The sequence below is a fragment of the Lissotriton vulgaris genome, chromosome 7, assembly GCF_964263255.1.
Source record: "Lissotriton vulgaris chromosome 7, aLisVul1.2, whole genome shotgun sequence".
NCBI classification, from domain to species: Eukaryota; Metazoa; Chordata; class Amphibia; order Caudata; family Salamandridae; genus Lissotriton; species Lissotriton vulgaris.
The window spans coordinates 268,987,769-269,012,229 of record NC_141695.1 but is presented as its reverse complement, the minus strand read 5'-3'; the positions used below and the strand labels follow the sequence as shown (position 1 = coordinate 269,012,229).

At 47.0% G+C, this 24,461-nt stretch overlaps 1 protein-coding gene across 5 annotated transcripts in view; it reads left to right on the top strand.

The window, feature by feature from the left end:
- The window catches only part of LOC147701363 (B-cell receptor CD22-like), a 550,058-nt gene that overhangs the window by 446,595 nt on the left and 79,002 nt on the right, over positions 1–24,461 (top strand). For all 5 annotated transcript variants that reach the window (XM_086930063.1, XM_086930060.1, XM_086930062.1 and 2 more), the window contains one exon: positions 16,384–16,499. In XM_086930063.1, the coding sequence (XP_086786189.1) occupies positions 16,384–16,499 (116 nt within the window). The remainder of the gene's footprint in view (positions 1–16,383; positions 16,500–24,461) is intronic.

The following is a 24,461-nucleotide window of genomic DNA, read 5'->3' as shown; positions in this document are numbered from 1 at the left end:
CTTCCAGTGCCGGATGCCTCCGTAGGCAAGTAAAAAATAACAGTTTTACCACCGAGATGTACACGCAGGTGCGCCGGGTACAGCATGGCATATCGGACATTCTCATTCCTCAAAGTGCGTTTGATGTCTTGATAGTTAATCCAGGCCTCCAGCACCATGGGCCTAAAATCTGGGTGGAACTACATGTTCATTCCTTGGTATTGCTGATTTTCCATCTCCTGGGCCTTTCTCAATGCAACATCCCTGTCATGGTAGTTCAGTAATCGCATAATAACAAACCGAGGGGTGCACCATGAGTAGACCTTGTGGCAAGGGACCGGTGAGCACGCTCCACCACAAATGTAGTTGAGAACCTGCCTTGGCTCTGATAACATCCGCCTGCCTTTGCTCTGATAACATCCGTTCCACATAGGCCTCCATAGGGCCGGTGAAGTCTGATTCAGTGATCCCTGCAATACGTAGGTTGTTACGGCCTGAACGCGCTTCAAGGTCCTCCGCTTTTGCTCCTGTTGGTTTTAGCATGCGATAGACATTGCGGCTTGTGCGTCATTGGCATTGGAGATGAGCTGCTCAGCAGCCTCTATGCAGGCTTCATGCTGCTCCAGGCGACCATGCATTCCCGCCATGATAGCGGTGGCTCCCTCTGTCACTATGCCACCAGTACCTGGAAGATCGACGCGGCCAGGGGAGTCATCATGCAGCACCTGGTCTCCAACCTCCTTCCTTGGGGTCATGGAGGCCTTGAAAGTGAGCTGCTGCTGCTTAGGGTCTCCATGCCCCATGGCTGCCAATTGAATGCTGCAATGAAACGGGGATTCCAATTCTCCCAGTCAATAGCGCAGTCCTTAGTACAACCAGGGGTGGACTGCTACAGTCACGCTATCTCATGGTTTGTGATTCCAACTGTAGGCATGACAGGGGACCCCAGTGGCACCACCCCAAACTGCAGCACCTGTTATTGCATGGGGGCGGGGGGCATCCATATGCCATATGCCAATTGTACCCAGAGAGACCACTGCAGATGCTCCCCTCTCCTGAACATTAAAAGCAAGGGAAAATGAAATAGAAAAAAGTGGCAATGGGGGGGGGGACCTGTACCTCTGCGCTGGACTCGCTGCTGCCCGCCGGGGCTGGATTGAGGAGGTGCTGGCATTTTGTGGCCATGTCAGCAAAGGCCGCAGATCCCAGAGCTACGTTTTTCTCTGGGATCACACTCATGTCAAGTCAAGTCAAGTCAAGAGATTTATATAGCGCGCTACATACCCATAGGGTCTCAAGGCGCTAGAGGAAGGGTGGGGAATTTCTTGTCGAATATCCAAGTTTTAAGTTGCTTTCTGAATGCTAGGTGGTTTTGAGTAAGGCGAAGGTGAGTGGGAAGTGAGTTCCAGGTTTTAGCTGCCAGGTAGGAGAAGGATCTACCTCCCATGGTGGTTTTGTTGATGCGAGGTACAGTGGCAAGGGCTTGGTTGGAGGATCACAGCTGACGGGAGGGGGTGTAGAAGGACAATCGTGTGTTGAGGCATTCGGGCCCAAGTTCGTAAAGTGCTTTGTGTGCGTGGGTTAGGAGGCGTAAAGTAATCCTCTTATTTACGGGGAGCCAGTGGAGGTTTTTCAGGTGACCAGAGATGTGTTCTTTACGCGGGATGTCTAGTATGAGCCTGCTGAAGCGTTCTGGATGCGTTGGAGTTTTTTCTGGAGTTTTGCGGTGGTACCGGCGTATAGTGTGTTTCCGTAGTCCAGGCGGCTCGTGACCAGTGCGTGGGTGACCGTTTTTCTAGTTTCGGTGGGGATCCAGCGAAATGTTTTTTTGAGCATGCGAAGAATGTTGAAGCAAGATGATGAAACGGCGTTGACTTGTCTGGACATCGAGAGTGAGGAGTCCAGGGTGACGCCCAGGTTCCGTGCGTGGTCCGTCGGGATGGGTGCTTTTCCAAGGGCTTCTGGCCACCAAGAGTCATCCCAGGCGGAGGGGGAGGTGCCTAAGATGAGGACTTCTGTTTTGTCTGAGTTCAGTTTCAGACGGCTGTGCTTCATCCACTCGGCTACTTCTTTCATTCCTTCGTGTAAGTTGGTTTTGGCGGTGTTAGGGTCTTTGGTGAGTGATAGGATCAGTTGAGTGTCATCCGCGTAGGAGATGATGTTGAGATTGTGTTGGCGAACGATGGCCGCAAGGGGGCTCATGTATACGTTGAAGAGGGTGGGGCTGAGCGACGATCCTTGTGGCACGCCGCAGATGACTTCAGAGGCCTCTGACTTGAATGGTGGGAGGTGGACTCTCTGTGTTCTTCCGGTGAGGAACGAGGTGATCCATTCCAGTGCTTTTCCTTGGATTCCTATGCCTCTGAGGCGCTGTAGAAGGGTGCTATGACAGACTGTGTCGAAGGCAGCGGAGAGGTCGAGGAGGATGAGGGCGACTGTGTCTCCATTGTCCAGTAGAGTTCGAATGTCGTCTGTAGCTGCGATGAGGGCGGTTTCAGTGCTGTTTTTGGCTCGGAAGCCGGACTGTGAGGAGTCGAGAGATTTGTTGGCTTCGAGGAAGGCGGCGAGCTGGTTGTTGACAGCTTTCTCAATGACTTTGGCCGGGAATGGAAGAAGTGAGATGGGGCGGTAGTTTTTGAGTTCGGAGGGGTCAGCTGTGGGTTTTTTCAGAAGGGCGCTGAGTTCTGCGTGTTTCCAGCTTTCCGGGAAGGTGGCGGAGTTGAGGGAGCAGTTGATGACATCTCGGAGGTGTGGTGCTATGATGGAGTCTGCTTTGTTGAAAATGTGGTGAGGGCATGGGTCAGTTGGGGATCCTGAGTGGATGGAGTTCATCAGGCGGATGGTGTCCTCAGTGGAGATTGGGTTCCAGTCGTTAAGGATGTTCAAGGGGGGTGAAGGTCCTGCAGAAGGTTGGGTGGGTTGGTCTTCGGGTCGGTTGTCGAAGCTGTTGTGGATGTCTGCGATTTTGTTGTGGAAGAAGGAAGCTAGGGAGTCGCAGAGGGCTTGGGAGGGGGTGATGTCGTTAGAGTTGGCTGATGGGTTGGTAAATTCTTTGACGATGTTGAATAATTCCTTGCTGTTGTGGGCGTTGTTATCTAGACGGTCTTTGAATGCGGCTTTCTTGGCAGACCGGATTAGTTGGTGGTGTATGCGGGTGGCGTTTTTGAAGGCTTCCCTGGTGCTGGTGTTTGGGTCTTTTTTCCAGGCCTTTTCAAGGGCGCGACAGTGTTTCTTCCAATTCTTTAAGATCATCGTTGAACCAGGATGCGTTTTTGCTGCCTAGTTTGCTTTGGCGTTTTTTCAACGGTGCTAGGATGTCGGCGCTGTTGGATAGCCATTGGGTGAGGTTAATGGCTGCTTGGTCGGGGTTTGAGGAGTGGGCGGGGGGGTTTAGTAGAAGCGATGAGGAGATCTGGTCGCTGGTGATTTTGTTCCAGTTTCTTCGCAGGGTGGGTTGAGGATGGTTGTGGGTTGTGGTCTTATTGTAGGTAAAGTGAACGCAGCTGTGGTCCGTCCAGTAAAGAGCTGAGGTGTGACTGAATGAGATATGTTTGCTGGAGGTGAAGATAGGGTCGAGCGTGTGACCTGCGATGTGGGTGGGCGTAGAGACAAGTTGTTTGAGTCCGAGGTCGGCGAGATTGTCCAGAAGGGTGGTGGCGCTGCTGTCATTGCTCTTTTCCAGGTAAAAATTGAGGTCTTCCAATAGAATGTAGTCCTCGGAGGGGAGGGCGTGTGGGGTGATAAAGTCACTGATGTCGTCACTGAATTGTGCACGGGGTCCTGGAGGTCGGTAGAGGAGGGTGCCTCTGAGTGTGGTCTTGGGGTCGGTGTGGATCTGGAAGTGGAGGTGTTCGGCACTGGCAAGGTTGACGTCTGAGCTGGTTGAGATGCGGATGGAGTTCTTATGGACGATAGCGATGCCTCCTCCTGTATGCTTGATGCGGTCCTTGCGGATGATCTTGTATCCTTCCGGGATGGCAATGGTGATGTCTGGGGCTGAAGAGGCATTCATCCATGTTTCTGTTAGGAAGGCGACGTCCGGAGAGATGGTGTCTAGTAGATTCCAGAGGTCGATGGCGTGCCTGTGGACCGAGCGGGTGTTGAGCAGGATGCATTGTAGGTGGTTGGTGTCAGATATCTGGTTGGTGTTAGTGGATGAGGAGTTGTTCTTGGTGCCGTCGAACTTGCAGGAGTAGCATGTGAAGGGTCCATGGGTGTGTCCAGGAGCGGCTTGGACGCAGTTGGGGGAGCGGCCGGGGTTAAGGGCTAGGAGGGTGGTGGCATCGTAAGTGATGCGAGTGGGCTGGGCATTACGGGGACCAGGGGGTCTGGCGCTGGGCGCGGTCCAGGCGCGGACGTGCGTAGACGGGCTTACCTTTGGCGCACCTTCGGCGCGGATTGGGCGCGGTCGCTGCGCGTGTACGCTGCGCGCTTGTCCAGCTGTCATAAATGAAGGATGGAGGGGGGCGGAGCGTGGGCGGGGCGGCTGGGAGGCGGGAGCGTGGGGGGAGGGACGGCCTGAAGGCACAACCAAATGGCGATTGCTTTAAAAACACACAAACAGGCTAACACGCCGATATTGGCCACAAGGAAGACAATAATCGTCTTGTAAATATTAGATTTCAGTTAAATACTCCCATGGGCACTGCTGAGCACACAGGCACCAAATCCGGGTTAAATTGGCAGAGTCAATAAAACTGCAGCTGCGCGAGGCGCTTGAGGAGGAGAGCAGCGCTACGATTACTTGGCACAAACAGTTAATCAGGCAGAAGCTGTGCGAGGCGCTTGAGGAGGAGAGCAGTGCTACGATTACTTGGCACAAACAGTTAATCAGGCAGAAGCTGTGCGAGGCGCTTGAGGAGGAGAGCAGCGCTACTATACCAGAAGCTGCAGGAGGCGAGTGGGAGCAACCGCTGAGTCCGGAGACAAGCTGGTCATGGACCGCAGTCCTCTCCTCAGGCTCACCCATGACCCCTGACGTTGTGGGGCCTCTGAGGGCTGCGTCAGGTCGTGTCCGCGGGGAAGCCGCTGCGGCAGCTATAGGGCACCCCCAGCACCCCCACAACTCTCTCCACTTGCCCCCAGGTCTCAGTCTTCCAGCGCCATCCCTAGAAACTCGATTCTTCATACTGACGCAGTCCTGTGTAGTGTTCACGGCGTGGCGCTCTGGAGCTTCTTTGTAAATGCACCATCTTGGTGCTTGACCAGGCCACGCCCCGACAACATTATCTCTTGGTCTAAAATGTTGCTGCCGGACCCCAGACTGGTGAGGAAACAGCCTTCACTATGAAGTTTTTACTTTGTATACCATTTGCCATGCTTTTTTTTCAAAGTAGACTGTTGCCACTCAAGTCTTTAAACGCAAGTCTTTACCACTCATCTTAGCAGTAGGTAGCCGTGTTGCACCCCCTAAAACATGAAAGACCTCTTTTGTGGTAGACCTCCATTTGGAAATCTCCTCCCAGAAAATGAGACATGAGTCTGCCAGAAAGAAGTTTAGAAAAGCTCTCAGAGTGTTCTACATGCTCTCCTCTTCCTGTTTACGTTTGGAAGCTAAACATAGGGAATCCTTACTGCCACCACTAAACTGCTGAATAGCTCTTCCCCCCTCGGAGCTATAAAAGATCATCAGAGTGCTGCACCATACAAATAAAAATAGATGCAGGGAAAAATACATTTAATTACACTCTCTAACGAATTCTGAAACAGCATCTTAATCAGTACAATGAACATCTTTCCAAGAATGAACATAGAGAGCATTCTAGTCACATCCCCAACCTAAACTTGCCAAGTATCCATTTGGCATCCTTTCTTAGAAAAAACAGGTGTTCCCAGAAAGCAATAGCTTTAAACTACAATTACACTTTTTTAGGGATGCAGTTCTAGATGTGGGAGATTAAATTATAACATGGACACTTCTAAGATTTGCAGCTCAGAATGTGTTGTATATACAGTTATAGATGTTGGTTATTTGTTTGTAAATGCCAATTGACCTTCTGTGGCCGCCTTCTGGACACTATAGAGTACAGAGTATATAGTAATGTTAAGAATTCATAATTGTCAACAGTGTTGAAGGACAGCAGAGAAATTTACCATGACCCAGTGTGAAGGGAATGTGTCAGTGCAAACAGACTACAAGCGTGACTGCAAATATTAAAGGATGTACAAGCATGGTAATGATATGTGTGGTTAAATATGTAATGTAAAGTCTTGCGTGGTAAAACCACTTGTGGTAAGGTCATACAACTGACTGGTCGCTAGGGCAACAGAAGGAGATCTCAATGTTTCTGACAGTGGTACAGTTCTACACTGGTAATACATTTAGATGGTTATACACTGGACATCTTGAGATGTCTTGAGACAATCAAGTTTAATGGGGAAAGGTTGCAGGCGGTGTCCAAGGAGGAGGATGTGTCATCACTGGGAAGCTGCTGAAAGTAGTTGCAGTGAAGATTTCCATACTCAGATGTAGTCTCTTTTATGGAAGTTGAAAATCTCCAGCGGGACAAAGTTGAGGCTGTCGCCAATGATGACTAGGCAGTCTGAATACGCCTTCTGCGAAGCACCACTAAACAGGATTTCCTTCTACAGAGAAGAATGTCATGGTAGCTGCCGTGAATTCCTCTTAGTTGGATACATGAGCTGTTTGGGCCTCGTCTCCCCTCAGTTCCCAAAGCTGTTTTTAGCCATAAAAATTCCAAATCCTGATTGTTGTACTTTTACTATCTGGGCATCTCTTGCATCGTACTGGAGAGTCCCCACTTGGAGGATCAGGAACCCCTCAGGATGGGTCCAGGCACATTTCAAGATGGATGGAGACTTTTGTCACTGCGGCTTTGATCAGGGTAACAACGAACTAGCCCTTTGGAGGCACTCTGGCAATCCTGGGTTCAAGATGGAACTGGTCTCAAGCAGCAAGGCTGGACTCTGAAAGTCTCTCAGCATGTACAGAAAGTGAACTGAGGTGTGGGTCTAAGGGGAATATTTTTAGTCCTGCTGCCTTTCTGGAGTAGGTGAAGCTTCAAGAGCATTTCCTTTGAAGTGATTAGGGTTTGCTGTCTGTCCTGCCCTGGCTCTGGCCTGAATGCATGAACAATTAGGTTATGTGAAGTCCTTTATGTGAAGGCAGTACACATCATATTAACTTGTAAGTGGGATTGTGCCCACCTCCACCCCCCATCCTGCCAGTGATGGCCTATCCAGGTAGACCTAATCCCTCTATTATTTGGTTGTCTAGGAAGTTTAAACAAAGTTCAGCTCCCAACTAACCCTCTCATGACCCAGGAACTGGCGGCAGGTACAAGATAGCTAGGGAAAGAAAATTGCAACTTTGTAACTTTGCCATTAAAGTGTGTTTTAAATTGCAAATGTATTCCAAAAAGGCAACATAGTATTATCCTATGGAAGATGTAGACTTCACAGTAGTGAAAAAAGAATTTTGGAGTTTTCTCACTACCAGGACGCCTAAAAATTAGAAGTACACATTCAACATTTTATTTACAAAGCACCCTGCCACATCCTTATAACTGATTTGCATATGGGTGTGTCTGAACTCGGGTGGCGAAGTGAGCTAAAGAATGATGATGGATTCAACCCAGGTTTAATAGTGACTAGGGGTGAGTCTGAAGCTTTTCAGTGTTACGTCCATCATCTCCTTGTGTTTGATTTGAAACTACTTGTCTGGGCTTAAACTCACTTTTTATTGCATCTAAGTCACTCATACGGTAGGCCCTAAGTAACCCTAAGGGCAGCGTGCCATATAAGTGAAAGGTATGTCTTGTACTCTTATGTTTTGCATGTCCTGGTATTGACAAACACCCTATTTCATTTTTCACTACTGTGAGGCCTACACCTCTTTTAGGCCAGCATTGGGGATGCCTTAATACACTTTAAAGCTGTAATTCATGATCCGAGAGGAGCAGCTTTTTCATGTTTAATATCTTTGGCATAGTAATGATAAATCCTCTAATACACGTCAATGTTAGGTGGCAACTACACTTTGTGTATTCCGTCTAGACAGCCAAAAACACAGGAAGATTAGGCTCATCTGCATTGGAGCACTCAGCTGCATTTTGATGGGTCTTCCTGGGCAGGGAGGAATGGGAGGGGCTGACACTTTCACTTTAATAGGCACTGCTCTGTTCACACACAAAGCACTGATTTACCCCTCACAGGTAGCCTGGCAGACACGTCTGGGTTGAAAGGGATCCTTCTGGAATTCAGACGCTGATTTGAACTCTTCCCCTATATCAAAGGCACTTTTGGGTACACATACTGGGTCTCTGACCTCCTAAAATCATACACTTTTGGATATTGAACTTAACCTCTGTCAGAAGGACTGTTGAAATGCTTAAAGGAGTCAACTAATCTGCTTTTCTGGAAAAACTATTGGTTCTTCCCTGTCTGCTCCCTGACTCTGCTGAAGCAGATCTGGACTCTGCCTTCCCTTAAAGTGATCTCCAAGGTCTTGCTGGGTTGCCTCCTGCTTTCTGAAGTCTCAGGGATACAAAATACTTCCTTCAGTTATGCTGCCTCTGCTGGACTCTGCCTTCCATGAGTCATATCTTTGCCTGAGGTGCCCTCTCCAAGATCTGGGCCTAAGAAGTGGGTTCTGTAGCTGTTGTGCTCCAAAACTGCCAAATCGGCAACACTGCGCCAGTCAGAACATACACATTTCTCTTTGGCACACAGGCTGTACAACAGCAGTGGTTCTACAGCCTGTGCAGCCCAATGACCATGCTCTGCATGGCTCATCAACAATGCATTGCCTCCACTTCAGTGAAGGTCGACATTGACACAGTGATCTGACTCTGTGGAAAAGATCGACGCATCAGACCCTCAGCGGCGACGTATTGCTCCATCCAAGGTACGTTCTCAGTGAGCCCTGCGTGGGTCCTGTAGCCTGCCCTCCATCACAGTCGGCCGTAACTTTGGATTTGCACCGGTCCCTCACAACCTCAAATAACCTTTTGATGGTTAGTGACTTCAAAGCACTGTTTTTTCATTTAATCTTTCAAAATTCATGGATCAACTTCTACCGATTGGATTTTTGTCATTTTGGTATTGTTGAACCCAGATATACATTCACTATTTTGGTGGTGTATTTATTGTGTTACTGTGTGTGTGTTGCACATATACTTTATATAGGTTATTGTTTAGTGTGTATCTAGCTTACCCTGACTAGAGAGGTGGTTTCTTCCAAGCCAGGGTTAAAACCTCAGCCAACTAGGAATCCTAGTGCACATTTTTGAATGAAGAGAAGTTTATGAACATGATAAAAACAGCTGTAAAGAGCCTGGACTATGACATGGCTCATTGTTAACAGAAATTGACCTTTATGCTGTGTCTACAGAAATTGTTCTGAATTTGGTTTCAACGTGATTACAATAACTGTACTAGTGCCTGAAGCTAAGACATACTGAACAAAATTGCCAAAACTCTGAATTCTTTTTTAATGTTCAGGAGAAGGGAGGTAGTTTAAGTAAAACAGCCAGCTGCAGAATCGGATTACAGGCTTGTGTTTGTTGTTCTTAATTTCAATTATGTTGCGTTTATTTAATGTATATTGTTAACCAAATATGGAATGACATGTTTAGTGGGTTCTTAAGGAAAAAAGGCTTCACGAATGTTAATGTAGTAATTTCACCACCTGCCATTGTCAGGAGGAACTGACAGTGGCATTCAGGACACAAATGACATGCTGCTCGCATCAATTAGCACAGGTTGGTTTGCAGGACTGTGCTCCAAAAATACTGTAAGTCAAGCAAACAAATGATTCCACATCACTAAAGGCCAAAGCACCATGTGCATGGTGGTCAACATGCTGTTTAGTGGGACTGCCAGGGACAGTGTTCCCTTCGCCCTATGTTCAGGGGACCTGGGTTGTTGAGACCATGGTTGAGCCACACCTTGGTAGTGTGGTTGGCTTCAACACTTAGGCTAGACACATGCAGCAGCTTTGCAGAAGGTGAGGTGAAAGACAAAACCCTTTACCGTGCCATGCTCACCTCTTTGATTTAGATATCAATGTAAAGAGGCACAATGCAATTTTTTTTTTATTTCAGTCTTTATTTCGATCCATTTTAGATCATAAAAGATATACAAATAGATATTCAATTAAAATGCAGATGATATCTACCATACATCATTAAAAAACATTAAAAAGAATAATGTTAAAAGCATTTGCTATATATTACAGTTACAAATCATCAATACACTTCATTTATACCAAATCTTGCATAAGTTTCAGAAAACGAGTGCGGATGTGACACATCGCAGTTAGAAATTTTGCTACCGCAAACACAATGGGAGGTGAAAGGTCCGTTTTTAGAATCTTGTAAGCAGGGAGGTATCGGGCAAAGCCCACATTTTTAAGAAGGGGGACAAGCCAATATTTCCTGGGTCTTCGGTAAGCCTTACAAAAAAATGTAATGTGCAGATCATCTTCCAGATGGTGTGAGCATGACGGGCAATGCTCTCTAGATGGAGACTGGGCCCAGTGTTTGGTAAAAGCCCTTATGGGAAGTGTACCATAGCGCCATTGCATAAACAATTTTCTAGTAAGGACGGGAGAAATACCATCTAGCACACGTTCGAGTAGGTACGAGTCTTTGGATTTGATGAACAGTTCTGTCAGGGACCCCTCCATATATTTCCATAGTAACTGTGAGCTTCAGCTCGCAAAAGTCCATCACCAGGTTTTTACGTGGAATCCTGGTGCATGTGTTAGCTGGATCTAGCCAAAGTTCTGGTCTACCTAATTCCTCACATGTTTGTTTGATATACCTTAACCATGGGATTTGTCTTTATTTAGGTAGACAGAGAATCTCTTGGAGCTCATTCCTGTAGTTCATGATTTCAGGCGTGCTCCAAATACCGCACCAGAAGGTGATTGGTCTTAGTCCCAGTTCATCCGAGATAGGTCTTAGACCTAGGTCTAGTCTCAACGGGAGAAGCGGGGTGCTTGCAGGTAGTGCCGCCGGCTGCCTGATAAAATTATTTTCAGTAGTCTGGAGGTTTTGAGCAAGAGTGTGACCCCACAATTCCCCTCCATATAGAACTGCCCCTCTAGCCTGCATTTTATAAATTTCAAGCGCGGCACTAAAAGTTTTATAGGTCGACCTACTTGTCAACCTTGAAATGCCAACCGTTAATTGGACCAATTTCATATTGGCCTTGGTCCGGTGCGTGTCCCACGTCCTATCCTGATTGATGGTTACGCCCAGGTATTCGAGGGTAAAAACCCTTTCAAGTCTTGATGAAGCTATAGTAGGGTTGGGGCGTGTTGAGGCAGGGGGTTTGAGAATCATAAATTTGGTTTTGGTTGCAATGATCTCAAGCCCCCGCTCTATACAGAACGCTGAAAACCCATTTAGGACTCTTTGTATTCCCATTGGGGATTTGGACTGCTGCCGTTCAACTTGGGAGCATCAATGTCTTTGATCCTGGTCAGGTGAGCAATTACCCCGTTGACAAAGAGGCAGAACAGGGTCGGTGCGAGCACACAACCCCGTCTCACCCCCCTGTCAACGGAGAACCTGTCGGAGAGTGCCCTGTTTCTTCCACACCTGACGCGTGCTAAATTACCCTGGTGCAGTTTTGTCAAGATAGTCAGGATATCAACTGGGATGCCCAGCTCCATCAGTACAGTCCAAAGTCTGTCTCTGGGTACTAAGTCGAAGGCGGCTCGCAAGTCCACGAATACTGTGTACAAGCTGCCGCCCTCGATTACCGTAGTCTTCCAATATAGGAGGTTCAGGCGGAATATCTGGTCCATGGTGGAGACCCCTCTTCTGAATCCCGCCTGGTAGGGACTAAGAATGGAGAATTCCTCTATCCAATTTTGGAGGCGATCTAATATCAACCTGCCAAATAGCTTCTGGGATAAATCTATGAGGCTAATAGGCCTGTAGTTGGCTGGGAACAGAGGTGATCCCTTCTTAAATATGGGAACAATCTCTGCACCCAGCCAAGTACAGGGTACCTCCATACCCCTAAGAACAGCATTGAATATCAGGACCAAGTAGGGAGCCCATACGTCAGGCCCCTGCTTGAGTAGGTCGCCCGGCACGCCGTCGAGTCCGGGCGCTTTGCCTGTTGCCAACCCAGCGATGGCTGCTCGGACTTCTGTCTCTGTGAAGAGATCCCCCTCCACTGTTGCATTAATGTTAGGAGGAGTATCATTGATGGCATCGTCGGGAACCTTGTAAAGGGACTGAAAGTGGTCCTGCCAGGTCTTAGCTGAAATGTTGGGTTCTATTGCCGAGGCTAACTCCTCGGACCCGGTATTAACAATACGCCAAAATTTACGGGGGTCCCTAATGGCTAATGTTGTAGCAAGATTTTCCCATTTTCCGTGTTCCCATTCACTTTTGGCATTGGTGATCAGAAACTTGTAATCCCTTCTTCTTGCCTGGATAACAGGCCTGTCTTCACCATCCTTAATTGATGTTAGAAGATCCAGTTTGGCCTTCCGGCAAGCCTGGTTATACCAGCTGGGGCGGTCGTGATGCCGCCTCTTTCTTGTAGTGAAAAAGACCTCAGCCACGGACTCAATCAGATTCTCGTGTGTCATCCATAGCTCCTTGTGTATATCCTGAAGGGTAGGGAGCTCCATTATCGTGCATACCTTTTCAAGGGTTGGTATGAGCCAGGAGTAAAGTTCACAGACCTTCTGCGAGTTGGAGGCAAGCTTTTCCCACCTCACTTGTCGTCTGTTGTTTGTCAGCGCCAGCCCTGGGGCAGCGTCATCTAGCTCGGCCCCTCTATCCTCTAAGTCAGGAGTCGCATATTCCAATTCTATGGCGTTGTGGTCGCTGTCTTCCCTAGATATTACCTGGAAGTCAGTAATATGCGAACACATGGAGAGTTGAACCAAGATGTAGTCCAATCTCGACTCCCTGCCCTCTCTATGGTAAGTGCATTTGGGTGGGATGTCTGAGCCTATACGTCAGTTACAAGCCTGCATGCCCCACTTGAGAGTTAGGGCAGTGATTTGAAGAGCTAGAGGTGTCCAGGGTCTGGGGGGAGGGGCTGCCAAAGGAGGTACCAGCCACACCGCATCCTCCTCCTAAGATAATCCGTCCAATAAACCTGGGAGGGGCTCGAAGTGACAGTTGAAGTCGCCTCCCACCAAGAATGGTGTGCCCTGGGGGATGGCACTGAGAAAAGCTGAGAGCTGATCAATGGTGTCTAACTCTTGTGTGATATTTACTGGTCTGGAGTAGACATTTACGACAATCAGCCTACTCAAATTTGGCCACTCCAGCAAGACCCCAAGGATATCATTGGAAACTGAGGGGATGGGTGAAGCCTTACATCCCTAGTTGACGGCCACCCAGATTGCAAGGCTTCCCGAGGGACGCCCCTTCCCTCCCCACTTCGCCGGGATCGAAAAAGCCGCAAAGCCTGTTCGAAGGACATCTTCTCTGGCCCATGTTTCCTGAAACCGGCATATGTCTTTACACTCGATAAACAAACTCCAATCAGGACAGTTCAATTTATTCCCCAGGCCGGCCACGTTCCAAGACAGTATCTTGAGTGAAGATAATCTGGAATTCGGAGAAGGAGCAGTAGATGTCACTATGTCCGTTCTACTAAACTCTGATGGAACACTAGGGGGTTGTTCCCCTATCTCAATTCTGGGGCCCTCAAGGTTAGGTGGAGGACCCATAGTATTTGGATAAGTCACTAAATTGTTATTATGAGCCTCGCCACAATGATTGTTCTTCGAAAAGCTAACTGAGCTTGTAATGTGGGGACTGATATTTCCTTCAATGTGTGTTCCCTGAAAGTCACCCATCTCCCACCTCCTGCCCCGATTGTGTCAGTCCACCATGTCCAGACAACTGTATCTATTGAATGTTGGAAAGAAGTCTGGCTGGTGTGGTCTGGGGTAGTGAAAATCAACCCTAGCTCTATCGACCCAACCTCTCCCCCTCCTGGGAATAGTATGCCAGCCCTCTTCCTCGTATGGATTATACAGTGGTGGATAAAAGAAAGATAGGGGTAGCGACTGGATGGATGTCCCCTGTTCGAAGTGTGGCCAACTACAGATATGGGAGACAGTCCTAGGATCTCTAAAATTAATTATAACGCAATCTCCACTAATTGATTTCTCTGTGTGGCCCAACCATGGGACTCTCCTAGCCGTGAGAACCCCGCTAGTAATTTCATGAGGAAAGGGTCTATTCGTAGAAAGCCAATTGGTGACCTTGTTCTTAAGGGCGAAGACGGATTCTTTAGAATCGGGCTTCAACTCTGGTACACCAGCCAAAATGACTGTGTACGGGCTTGCCTCTGGCGGCAGATTCACAGGCCTGGGTTTTTTAGTGGTGGCATGTACATCTTGTGTGTCAGCAACTTCTTTTTGTGGGCGGCTAGGTCTTAAATTACCGTCAGTCACCTGGGGAATGACAGTAAGTGCTGACAAAGGTGGTGTTTGTAAAGTAGGATCGGTAGCCAGAGTAGTAGCAATATGTACTAAGGGCGATTGTGTTTGTAGTACTTTTGGAGCTAGCCCAGCATCCTTGGAAGGGGGCTTGGGGATGGCCTTCTCACTCCTAAGCTCAATCCCACCTTTAGCTGTAATATTATTTATCTTAAGAGTGTCAGCAAGCTGTACCGTTGTTTTTTCTATTGTCGCTAGCCTGGCTTCAATCTTTGATAAGCGTGTGTCTAAGGGACTTAGTAGTGTCTTAAGGAGTGCTTCGATCCTGGGTAGGGTCAGATCATGAGCATCTGTGGTTACAGGCGGGGATAAAATTGCCAGACTTAGTGTCTGCGGTGGCAGTGAGACAGTGGTTGGTGGTGTGGTTTTATCTGGTTGAGTAAGCCCCTTTTTACTTGGTCCTTGTTTACTGCCCTCTACTGCTCCATTATGCTTGGGGATTTTTGCTTTGTGCCCTCCATTTTGCACCCCTCTTTTGCTTTTTGGTATGACACCTTCCCTTTCCCCCTGCATGAGGCAGCCTGTGCTATCGCTGGTAATGTCCATATTAGCCATAGTGTCAATGGGAGAGGGGAGGGTCTGTTGTACTTGAGTATGGGGTAGGGGTAGGGGTAAAAGGCTAAGCTCATCAGGAACACTCATATCATTATCAATGTTGTACAGGGTAGAATTAGTTAAGTTAGATAAAGCTAACATCCCACCAGTCGCATTTTCCCCGTTCTCTGGGACGATACAATCCAGTCTATTTTCCGGAGTCTTTGCAAGCGCTATGGGCCCTATGGAAGATCTCTGAACCCATTCTATTTCTTGGGATATGCGCCTTTCCAGTATCGTTATCTCCTTGATCAGGAGGGACCCAGCTTTAGCAAAATAGTTATCCAAAGTACCTTTTGCTGCTCCGGCTGTCAGCGTGCTCTTGCTCCTGGTTTCTCTGGTCGTCATAGTTCGTTTTTGCAGCGCGGTGAAAAAACTCAGAGTTAGTAACAGGAGCAAGAAGCAAAAGGGGGTGGCCCGGTCCCGGTCTCGACCGTTCTCGGAAGGCCTCAAACGGCCCGCCCTTTGCCCGGGCTTAGCCCGGCGCTCGCCCACGCGCTTCCCGCGTTGCAGGAGCAGAGGGCTGAAATTGTACTTTACGGGCTGTGCGCGTGTCCGCGTAGGGGCGGGAAGAGGACCCAGGTTCGGCCGGTTTAGGTGTTGCTTGGCCCCCTGGTCCTCACAGTACCGCAGCACACCCTTGGAGGAATCCTAGTTAAGCAATCCTGAGTCCACGTGCAAAAGAGGCAGTATCCCAGCACTTCTGAATGCTCTTTCAGTGAGCCCGATGAGTCGAGAAAACAACCTGCACTGACTGTAGCCTCGAGCGGCACAATGCAATTATTCATTATGACGGACATTCAATTTCCCGGACAGTCCTGGGGGCTGGATATGAAACTCTTATCAAATCAATGAGCAGAGCCGCAAGCCAAAACTATGTTTTCTCGTCATCTAGTTGAGCTTAAGCCATGTCTAAATGTCTACCCAATCGTTCACCCCAAGCAGGTTTAAAGTAACAAATACCAACGGTTGTGAGTTGTTTTAAGCAATACAACATTTTTCATGTCACTTCCATCAGATCTTCCACTGTAAGGTGAACAGGCCCTAAAAGAAATACTTTAAGTTAAAAATACAAATAAGAAGTAGCCTATTTGTGGAATTATTTGCATAAGTTTAAACTTTGCCATTAATGCCACAAATTGACAGCCAAAATGTTCTAATTATTAATGCTATAATTGCACTTCACCGTTAAATGCACTATCATCTCACTATCACCGCCAGCTCAAAATGCAGAACTTGTAAGACAGGAAAATATCACATGATAATGCCCTGAAGAAAATATATTTGTGGTCTATTGTACAGAAGACGTGTGAAATGTGAGAGACATCAGTTCATGTACCTTTGTCCTTTTTCTTCAACAGCCGAAGGTTCCTGAAGAGCAGGTTGTTTATGTCACAATCGACCATTCCAAAGAACGAAGATCACAAAAAAGAAAGGTTCCAAGTGATGATTTTGTCACATACGCTGCTGTGAGAAGGTACGTTTCTTGGCAGAGTTAAGACCCAGTGAGTGAGGAACAGATTTAATCTTAGGAGTAAAAATGACAATGGACACTCTTCAACAATAAATTGTGCCATCCAAGCAGAATTAAATGTACGTCTACTCTTACGCACGAGAAATCTAAGATAGTGGTACTGATGAGTTGATCTACAAAGCATGCGATTTACAATATAGAGCAACCACTTGAAATCATAAATATATTTGGTACACTGTAAATCAAATTCTGTAAAATATATCGGACCTGATTCACAAAGGTGATTTACACATTTGAGTAAGTTTACTACTTTTCAGTATTCACAAACTGCACTTTTGTAGTAACTGAAACTTTTGTAGTAACTAACACGAAGTCCAGCACTGGTACTGCAACACTCTCCTGTATAAAATAATGGTTTTAGCGACTTACTACAAAAGTGCAAGTTTATTACAAAGTTGTAAGTTAATACAAAAGTACAGTTTCTGCATACTATAGAGTAGTAAACTTACTCAAAAGAGTAAGCTACAGGAAAAATGCAGTTTGCAAGTAGCACTTTAAAGTAAGTTTTGTAGTAGTACTACTGTAGTACTGTAACACTTCAAAACTTACTACAGAGTGCAGGTTGGAAGACAGGTCCATCATATTTAGGGACAAAACTCTAAAAGACCATTTTGGGAAGGAGCAGAAAATATAAATATTTAACTGAATGACAAATATTTGGACAGACAATTGTGCATGCAAAAGACGATATGTGTATGTTTATTTGCTTGTAAAGCCCTCGAATGCGGAAGCGTCTTGGCGCTGGAGTGTGAGGGTAGAAAATGAAATGATGACAGAAGCCCATGTAAATGACAATATCCATTGTCCATTTGTTTTGGAGGGGCATAGCATTAACCATGAAAACGACATGCTGGATTTGTATCAATAGTTACCGAACTTTAGAGTCAAATCATTCAATGTATTGATTCTGTAGATCTTAAGATAAAATTCAGTAAGAGGGGCATTGTTTTGATCCACTATTGAATCCAAACTATAGGTGGTCATGAAGTTCCAGTACTTACTATTGCATACACAATTGAATAACATGTTAACTGACAGTATTTGACTGTATGTGGCCTGGCTCCAAGTGGCTGTCAGGACTCTGGCACGCACAACAAAAAATGTAGTATTCCTTTTAACAGATTATTATTCACTTTTATCCAATGGAATTCATCAATAATTCATTACATTACAATCATCATAAAGAAATACCCACAGTGAGTTTTCAAATTTACATTACATTCATGAAACAAAAGTATAAATTTATACAATGAATAGAAAAAGCAATAACACCCAATGCATTTCGGGGCATTTGCCCCTTCGTCAGGGGTCTGTTAGGGAAAGAGAAAAGGAAACCTTATTACTTTTGTTGTTAAAGTAAATTGATATTGATAAGTATTGCCTCTGTTTAACTCTATTGCTTACCTCGTTATTGCAAGTGCTATATGCTGCTATGTGATATAGAGCATAAATGAAAGATTCTGTAATGGAAGGAAGAAACGTATTTTATCTTCTGTACATTAATATATATTAATTGGCAAGCTGATGGTCAAAAAATACATGAAGGAGAATCATTGCATTTACCTGGTCCTCCCATAGGTATGCAAAATGTATAAAAAATAATAATAAAGACATTTTTGGGCTGTCAGTTGTGGGACTCATTGTGAATAATACGAAAAAAATGGTAACATTTCAGCATATGGGGCTCACCTGCTGCTTGCTTAAATCAGACCTTGATCTGTTGTACCTGAAACACGCAAACAAGTGGGTCTAAATATCTCTTAGCCAGTACTAAAAAAGCAACATGGGCTTTTTTTTAAAAAACAAGCTCTTTTTACCTGCAGGGGTTCTATTGTGGCTTAACCCCGCTTCCACGCCCATAGATCCTGTGAAACATTAAAAAATAATCAATGTTCAACTTGTGGTGACTTGCGAGTTTAGAACATAACGTGCTCAGTAATCCGCATCAGCTTACCTGCGGGTTCTGCAATTGTGCCGGTCCCGCTTTTGTTTTTAAGGGTTCTGCGTGAAACAAAGATACACGCTTTCATTAAAACCGCTGACAAAGCGGCGACGGAAATGTTCACTGCTAAGTGACATTGTGTTAGAAAGAAATCTGCTTACCGATATGCACACCATCGGTTTCCAAATAAGCTAGCTGAAGGCAAAAGCATCAGCACTCAGTCCAAAGCTGATCGTATATGAGGTCCCTCGTCTCTGTTACTACACTACTACTAAAATGAAAGTAGGACTAAAAAAGATCTATAAGCGCCATTACTAAGTGGTGTTATTCGAAATTTAGCGCTGTGGTTTAAAGAGTTCATATTTTATCCGTGTGGCTGCAATTTTCGACGGTACTTATGGACCTGTAGATTATTTGCTGAATGATATTTTGTTAATTTTTAAGGTTTCTGATAAGACATTATAAAGAAAAAAGAAAAGAAAAAGGAAGAAGGTCAAACAAAAAATGACATATTATTAGCCTGAGGTACCATTAAACAATATAATCAGCATATCGCCTGCTTATATTACAGCCTATTCAATATGTTCACGCATTCACATACTGTTATTCTATAGTGTGGGAGAACTCATGGTGTCATGTATGTATAGGTATCACTGTGTGCTGTTGTCCCTTGGGTTTGAGTGTGTTAAAAACTTATACGTGAAGTATGAAGTGCTCAATTACGTATATTACAAGAAGCAAACCATGTCCATTTTATCATTTAACCCAGTTGGGGTCAAAGTCTGCAGTTTCCGAATCCAAAAAGCTTCCCTCTGGAGTAGGATTTTTGAATTGTCCAAACCTAATCGTTGTGGGACCAATTCGATAACTTGAAATCTCAATTGTGCGATTGTATGTCCAGCTTCCATCCAATGCTTCGCAAGTGGTGATGTCAGATTTCTGTTACGAATGCGGCTTTTATGTTCTGAGAGTCTCAATTTCAGTTTTCGCTCTGTTTTCCCAACATATAGTAAGCCGCAAGGGCATTTAATGGAGTAGATTACATACTCAGAGTTGCAAGTTGTGTTATGTCTGAGCTGGATTTTTTCACCTGATCGTGGATGTAACAAAATGTTTCCAGAGATTACGTTGTTACAATTCTTACAATTGTAACATCTTGTGGTGCCTTTGTATGTGCCTTGTTGTGGGGTAGTGCCCATGTGCCGTGCTGGTTTATTCAATACCTCTTTCAAGTTCTGCGCTCTCTTGTACGCAAATAAAGGCTTATCGCTGAACAAAGTTCCAAAGTCCTTTTCCACTTGTATAATCTCCCACCTCTTTAGTATGATACGCTTGATGTCTCTGGATGCCGTAGAGTATTTTGATACGAACACCATTCTTTTGTTCTCAGTCCGTGATTTTTTCTTTAGAAGATCTGCTCTTGGGATTGTCTTGATCTTATCTACATGTGCTTCTAGCAGTTTTTTTGAGTATCCTCTATCCAGGTATCGCTGCTTCTGCTCTTCAATGTGTCTATCACAACTCTCTTTATCCAAAGATATTCTCTTAATCCTCATAAATTGGGACACTGGCAAGTTATTGATGAGATTTGAAGGATGAAAGCTTCCATATAGTAGTGCGGTGTTTTTGTCTGTGGGTTTTTTGAAAAGGGTTGTGTTGACTTGATTGTCTTTAAGCTCTACCCATACATCTAAAAAGGATAAGGCTGTCTTGCTGATGGTATGGGTGAATTGAATTCTGGGATTTGCAAGATTCAGGCTCTTGATGTTATGAATTAGATCTGTAGTTGACCGTTTCCATATGAGGAAGATGTCATCAATGTATCGCTTGTAATAAACAAGCCCCTCTTGCCAAATGTAGTCTTCAAGAATATAGTCTAATTCAAACTTGGCCATGAAAATGTTGGCATAAATACATGCCCCAGGAAAACCCATTGCTGTTCCAGTTAATTGTATGTAGTAGTCATTTTGCCATGAAAAATAGCTGTTCACCAAGCAGAATTCTAATAGCTGCAGTATTAGACATTTGAGTTCTTCGGGCTTGTCGTCCCGAAGTAAAGCCCAATCCATGGCTTCTAGACCTTGTCTGTGGGGAATTGATGTATACAATGATGTCACATCAATTGTACATAAAGTCCAATCCGCGATTCCTTCTGTATCAATGGTGGATAGACTCCGTAAGAAGTCTGATGTGTCTTCCAGGTGGGTTGGCCATTTCTGAATGAATGATTGCATGTGAGCATCGATGAAGATGCCCAAATTCTCAAAGATAGATGAACAACCAGACACTATCGGCCTGAATGGAGGGTTCCTTAAGTCTTTGTGCACTTTGGGCAAAAAATATATCCTTGGTCTTCTGGGGTAAATTTGCCTCAAATAGCGTTTGGTTGTAGTATTTAACCAATCCAATTCCTCTGTCTTGTCCAGGATTACATCAAGATTTTGGGTGATTTCAGTAGTAGGATCTCCATCTAATTTGGCATAAGTGTTTTCATCTTGTACATGCTCAAATCCTTTCTTTACATAGATCCATTATGATGAGTCCTCCTCCTTTGTCGGCTTTTTGGATTACAATCTTTGTTATTGATCAGTGTTTGAAGAGTGCTATATTCTGACCTTGTTAGGTTGTTGATTTTCCTCTTATATTGGATCTTGCTGAGATCTGCCTTGACTAATAACTCGAAGGTGTCCAGGCTCTTGTGTGAAATTGGAGCCATAAAGGTGCTTTTGGGTTTGAATTTAACAGAAGCGTTTTCTTCATTCTCAATAGGATTGATTATTGTGAAAAAATGCTTCAATCTCAAGATCCTCATGAATTTAAAAAGAGCTATTTCCGTTTCCAGTTGATTCGTATGGTAAGTGTTGACAAATGTTGTGCCTTTGTTTAGCAATTTTTCTTCGGATTGGGGGGGGGGGGCGCTAGAGGGCGCACTGCAGAATGGCCGCACTGTCGTGAGGCTCCTGCTGCCCGGAGCTATTATCCGTCTATTGATCCTGCTGACCATCATTGCGCCCTGATCTGACCCAATAGGTCTGCTGGAATATCGATCGACCACCCACGGTCCAACTCCTGTGCCATTCGGAGCTTGCTGGCCGAAGTTACGTGGGCTCCAAGTTTCCCCGACTCGCGCTCTGGATGTCAGGTGCTCCGTAGCCCGGCGTCACTTTCCACGCTAGCCCGAGGCTTCGCACGTGGGGTGGAGGCCCGGGTCTCCCTCCCTCCTCCGGACCTGATAGCCGACCGGGCACGCTGCGGAGCGCTCCCCTGCGATGGAACTGGATGTCGGATTCCGCTTCTAGCTGTCCTGGAGCTATTGACTTGCGGAGACGCCGCGGATTGTCGTTTGGGCGCTTGGGTAGCGAACCCTTTGGCCTGAGGGGAGCGGCGGCCATTATTTCGCCGGGAGTGGCGGGGCGTCCATGCCTGCTCGTGCCCCCAACTGTGGTGAGTGGTCGCGTGCTTGGAACAGCCTGCGGCCTGGCCCTTATTGACTTGTGTGCCCCATTGTGCTGGTAGCGCTTTATCATGGGAAAGCCGGACACTAAGCAGTCCAAATTGTCCTTTGACTCGGGGGTGGCCAGGAGGGGGGCGCGCCTGCTGCAGGAGGCTGGGACTTCGCGGTCTCCCCCCCCGCCTGTTGCTGATACTGTGCCGCAGCCACAAGCCCCGGACTTTCAGCAGATGATGCAGGAGATGAGGCAAGGGTTTGCCACGATAGTGGACAAAGTGGACAAACTATCGTCACGCATGGATGCGGTGGTGCAGAAGCTAGATGTGCACGAGGAACGCCTAACAACGGCGGAACAGCGCATCTCGGACCACGACGATACTGCTGCCACTCATACCACACAGTTGGCGAGGATTGACAATATATTGCGGGTGATTGCCGCTAAGAATGAGGAGTTGGAGGCGAGGAGTAGGCGCAACAACGTACGTATAGTAGGTGTGCCGGAGTCGACGAATGTTGGAAAAATGGAGACTTATGTGGAGAGACTCCTGGTGGGTGCCATTGGTGCGGAGGTCTTCTCGTCGCAGTTCATCGTCGAGAGAGCGCACCGTTCACTGGGGCCTCGGCCGGCCTCTGGGGCTGCACCGCGCCCTATCATTGCACGACTTCTAAATTATCGCGACCGGGACGCTGCCCTCCAGGCTGCCCGCACTAATCGTGCCCTCTCCTTTGAAGGGGTTTCCTTCACCGTGTACCCTGATTTCACGCCGATGGTGCAGGACCAACGTCGTAAGTTCCTAGGGGTGAAGAAGAAACTTCGAGAACTACAAGTGGACTATGCTTTGCTTTACCCTGCTAAGCTGAGGGTGACGCATCAGGCTAAGCAGCACTTCTTCACTAACCCACAGCATGCTGAGGACTTTGTTAAGCGTCTCAAACGTGACCGAGCTGCTGCGGACCGGAGAGGTGACCGGGACCCCGAAGGCGACCATTCGGCGGCTGAGGAGGAGGTCGCATGAATGGGGTGATCTTGCATTTATGAGACGTTGCTGGTACCTGCCTTGCGCGCCTACTTGACTGTTTCGGTGGCCTCGGTGCTACCTTCCCTTGTACTGTGGGGAATAATCGTAACTGCTTGCTGATTCATGTTTGAGTAACGGTTCTTGGGGTCAGTATGGGACCGTTGGTTGGCGCCTTTTTTTTTGCGCTCTGGGCACCCACCCCCCGCGCTGCGCCTGGGCCGTGTGTGACTCGTTGGCTCCGACACTGGCGTGGTGTGTGGGAGTGGTACTGTGCACCTCTAGAGGGTTCCCCATAGGGTGTACCCCACTAGTACCTTTGGTTTGGTTTCTGGTCCTTTGCTGGTTGACTGGATGGGTGTTAGGGGATGGAGGGGGGTTGGAGTTTGAATGTCCTGATAGTTGGGGTTTCATCAGGTGGGAGGTGGGGGAGGGAACAATGCGGGCGACACATGCTCGGCATGGTCCCTTGGCCTATTGTGCTGTTTGCTCCTTCTGTCTGTTTGTGCAAGTACGGCTCCATGTCCGTTGCTCAGGCTGGTCCTTTGACATCTTGGACGGTATTGGTCCTGGGACCCATGCCTTCGTGCTCCTTAGGCCTGAGAGTCATGGCCGCTATCTCCGCTGGCTGAATAGTAGTGAGCGCGCTACATGGGGGATGCGTGTGCGTGTTGAGGGCCGGTTGGGCTGTGTATGCTGCGCGTTGCGTGATGTATTCCTTGCGTGCCTGTTGCACGGATGGTGCTGTTTGGGGGTGGTTGTTGGGGTTCTGGTTGGTTGGTTTGGAGATGGCTGGGATGTTTGTGGAGTGTATGTGGTGGGGCGATTGTGGTCTGGGCTGGTGACTTGCTGCTGGCTGGCGCTAGGAGCCGGGCACACTGCCCCTTATCACTGGGTCCTATGGTGCCCTGATCATGGCTAATGTCGACTGACACTATAGACAGGATATCAATATTGTCCTGGAATGTACGGGGTCTTAATGATGCCAGGAAATGTCGAAATGTGATACAGTATTTGGATAGGCATGCTATTCATGTGGCCCTCCTGCAGGAGACGCATCTGCGGCCTGGACCTGCCCCCAGCTTTGGTGGGCTGCGGCTAGGATGTTTGCATCGTACTCCTCGTATGCTCGCGGGGCTGTTATCCTTGTTAAAAGATCGCTCGCCTTTCAAGAACTGGGATCTATGGGAGACCCTGTCGGGCGCTATGTGCTGCTATGTGGGCGGCTTGGGCAGGTCACTGTGCTGTTTGTCAATTGCTATGCTCCTAATATTGATACACCAGCCTTCTTCCTTACCCTGTGGGGCCATGTACTTGCTGTTGATGCCTCTCACATTGTGTGGGGGGGGATTTCAATTTTGCGTTTCAGGCTCAGGTGGATAGATCGGACGGATGTCCTCAGTACAATGTGCAAGCTAGAGAGGTTTTGCGGGGTATTGTGGAGGAGGCTGGACTGATTGACAGCTGGAGGTATTCTCACCCTGCTACTAGGTAGG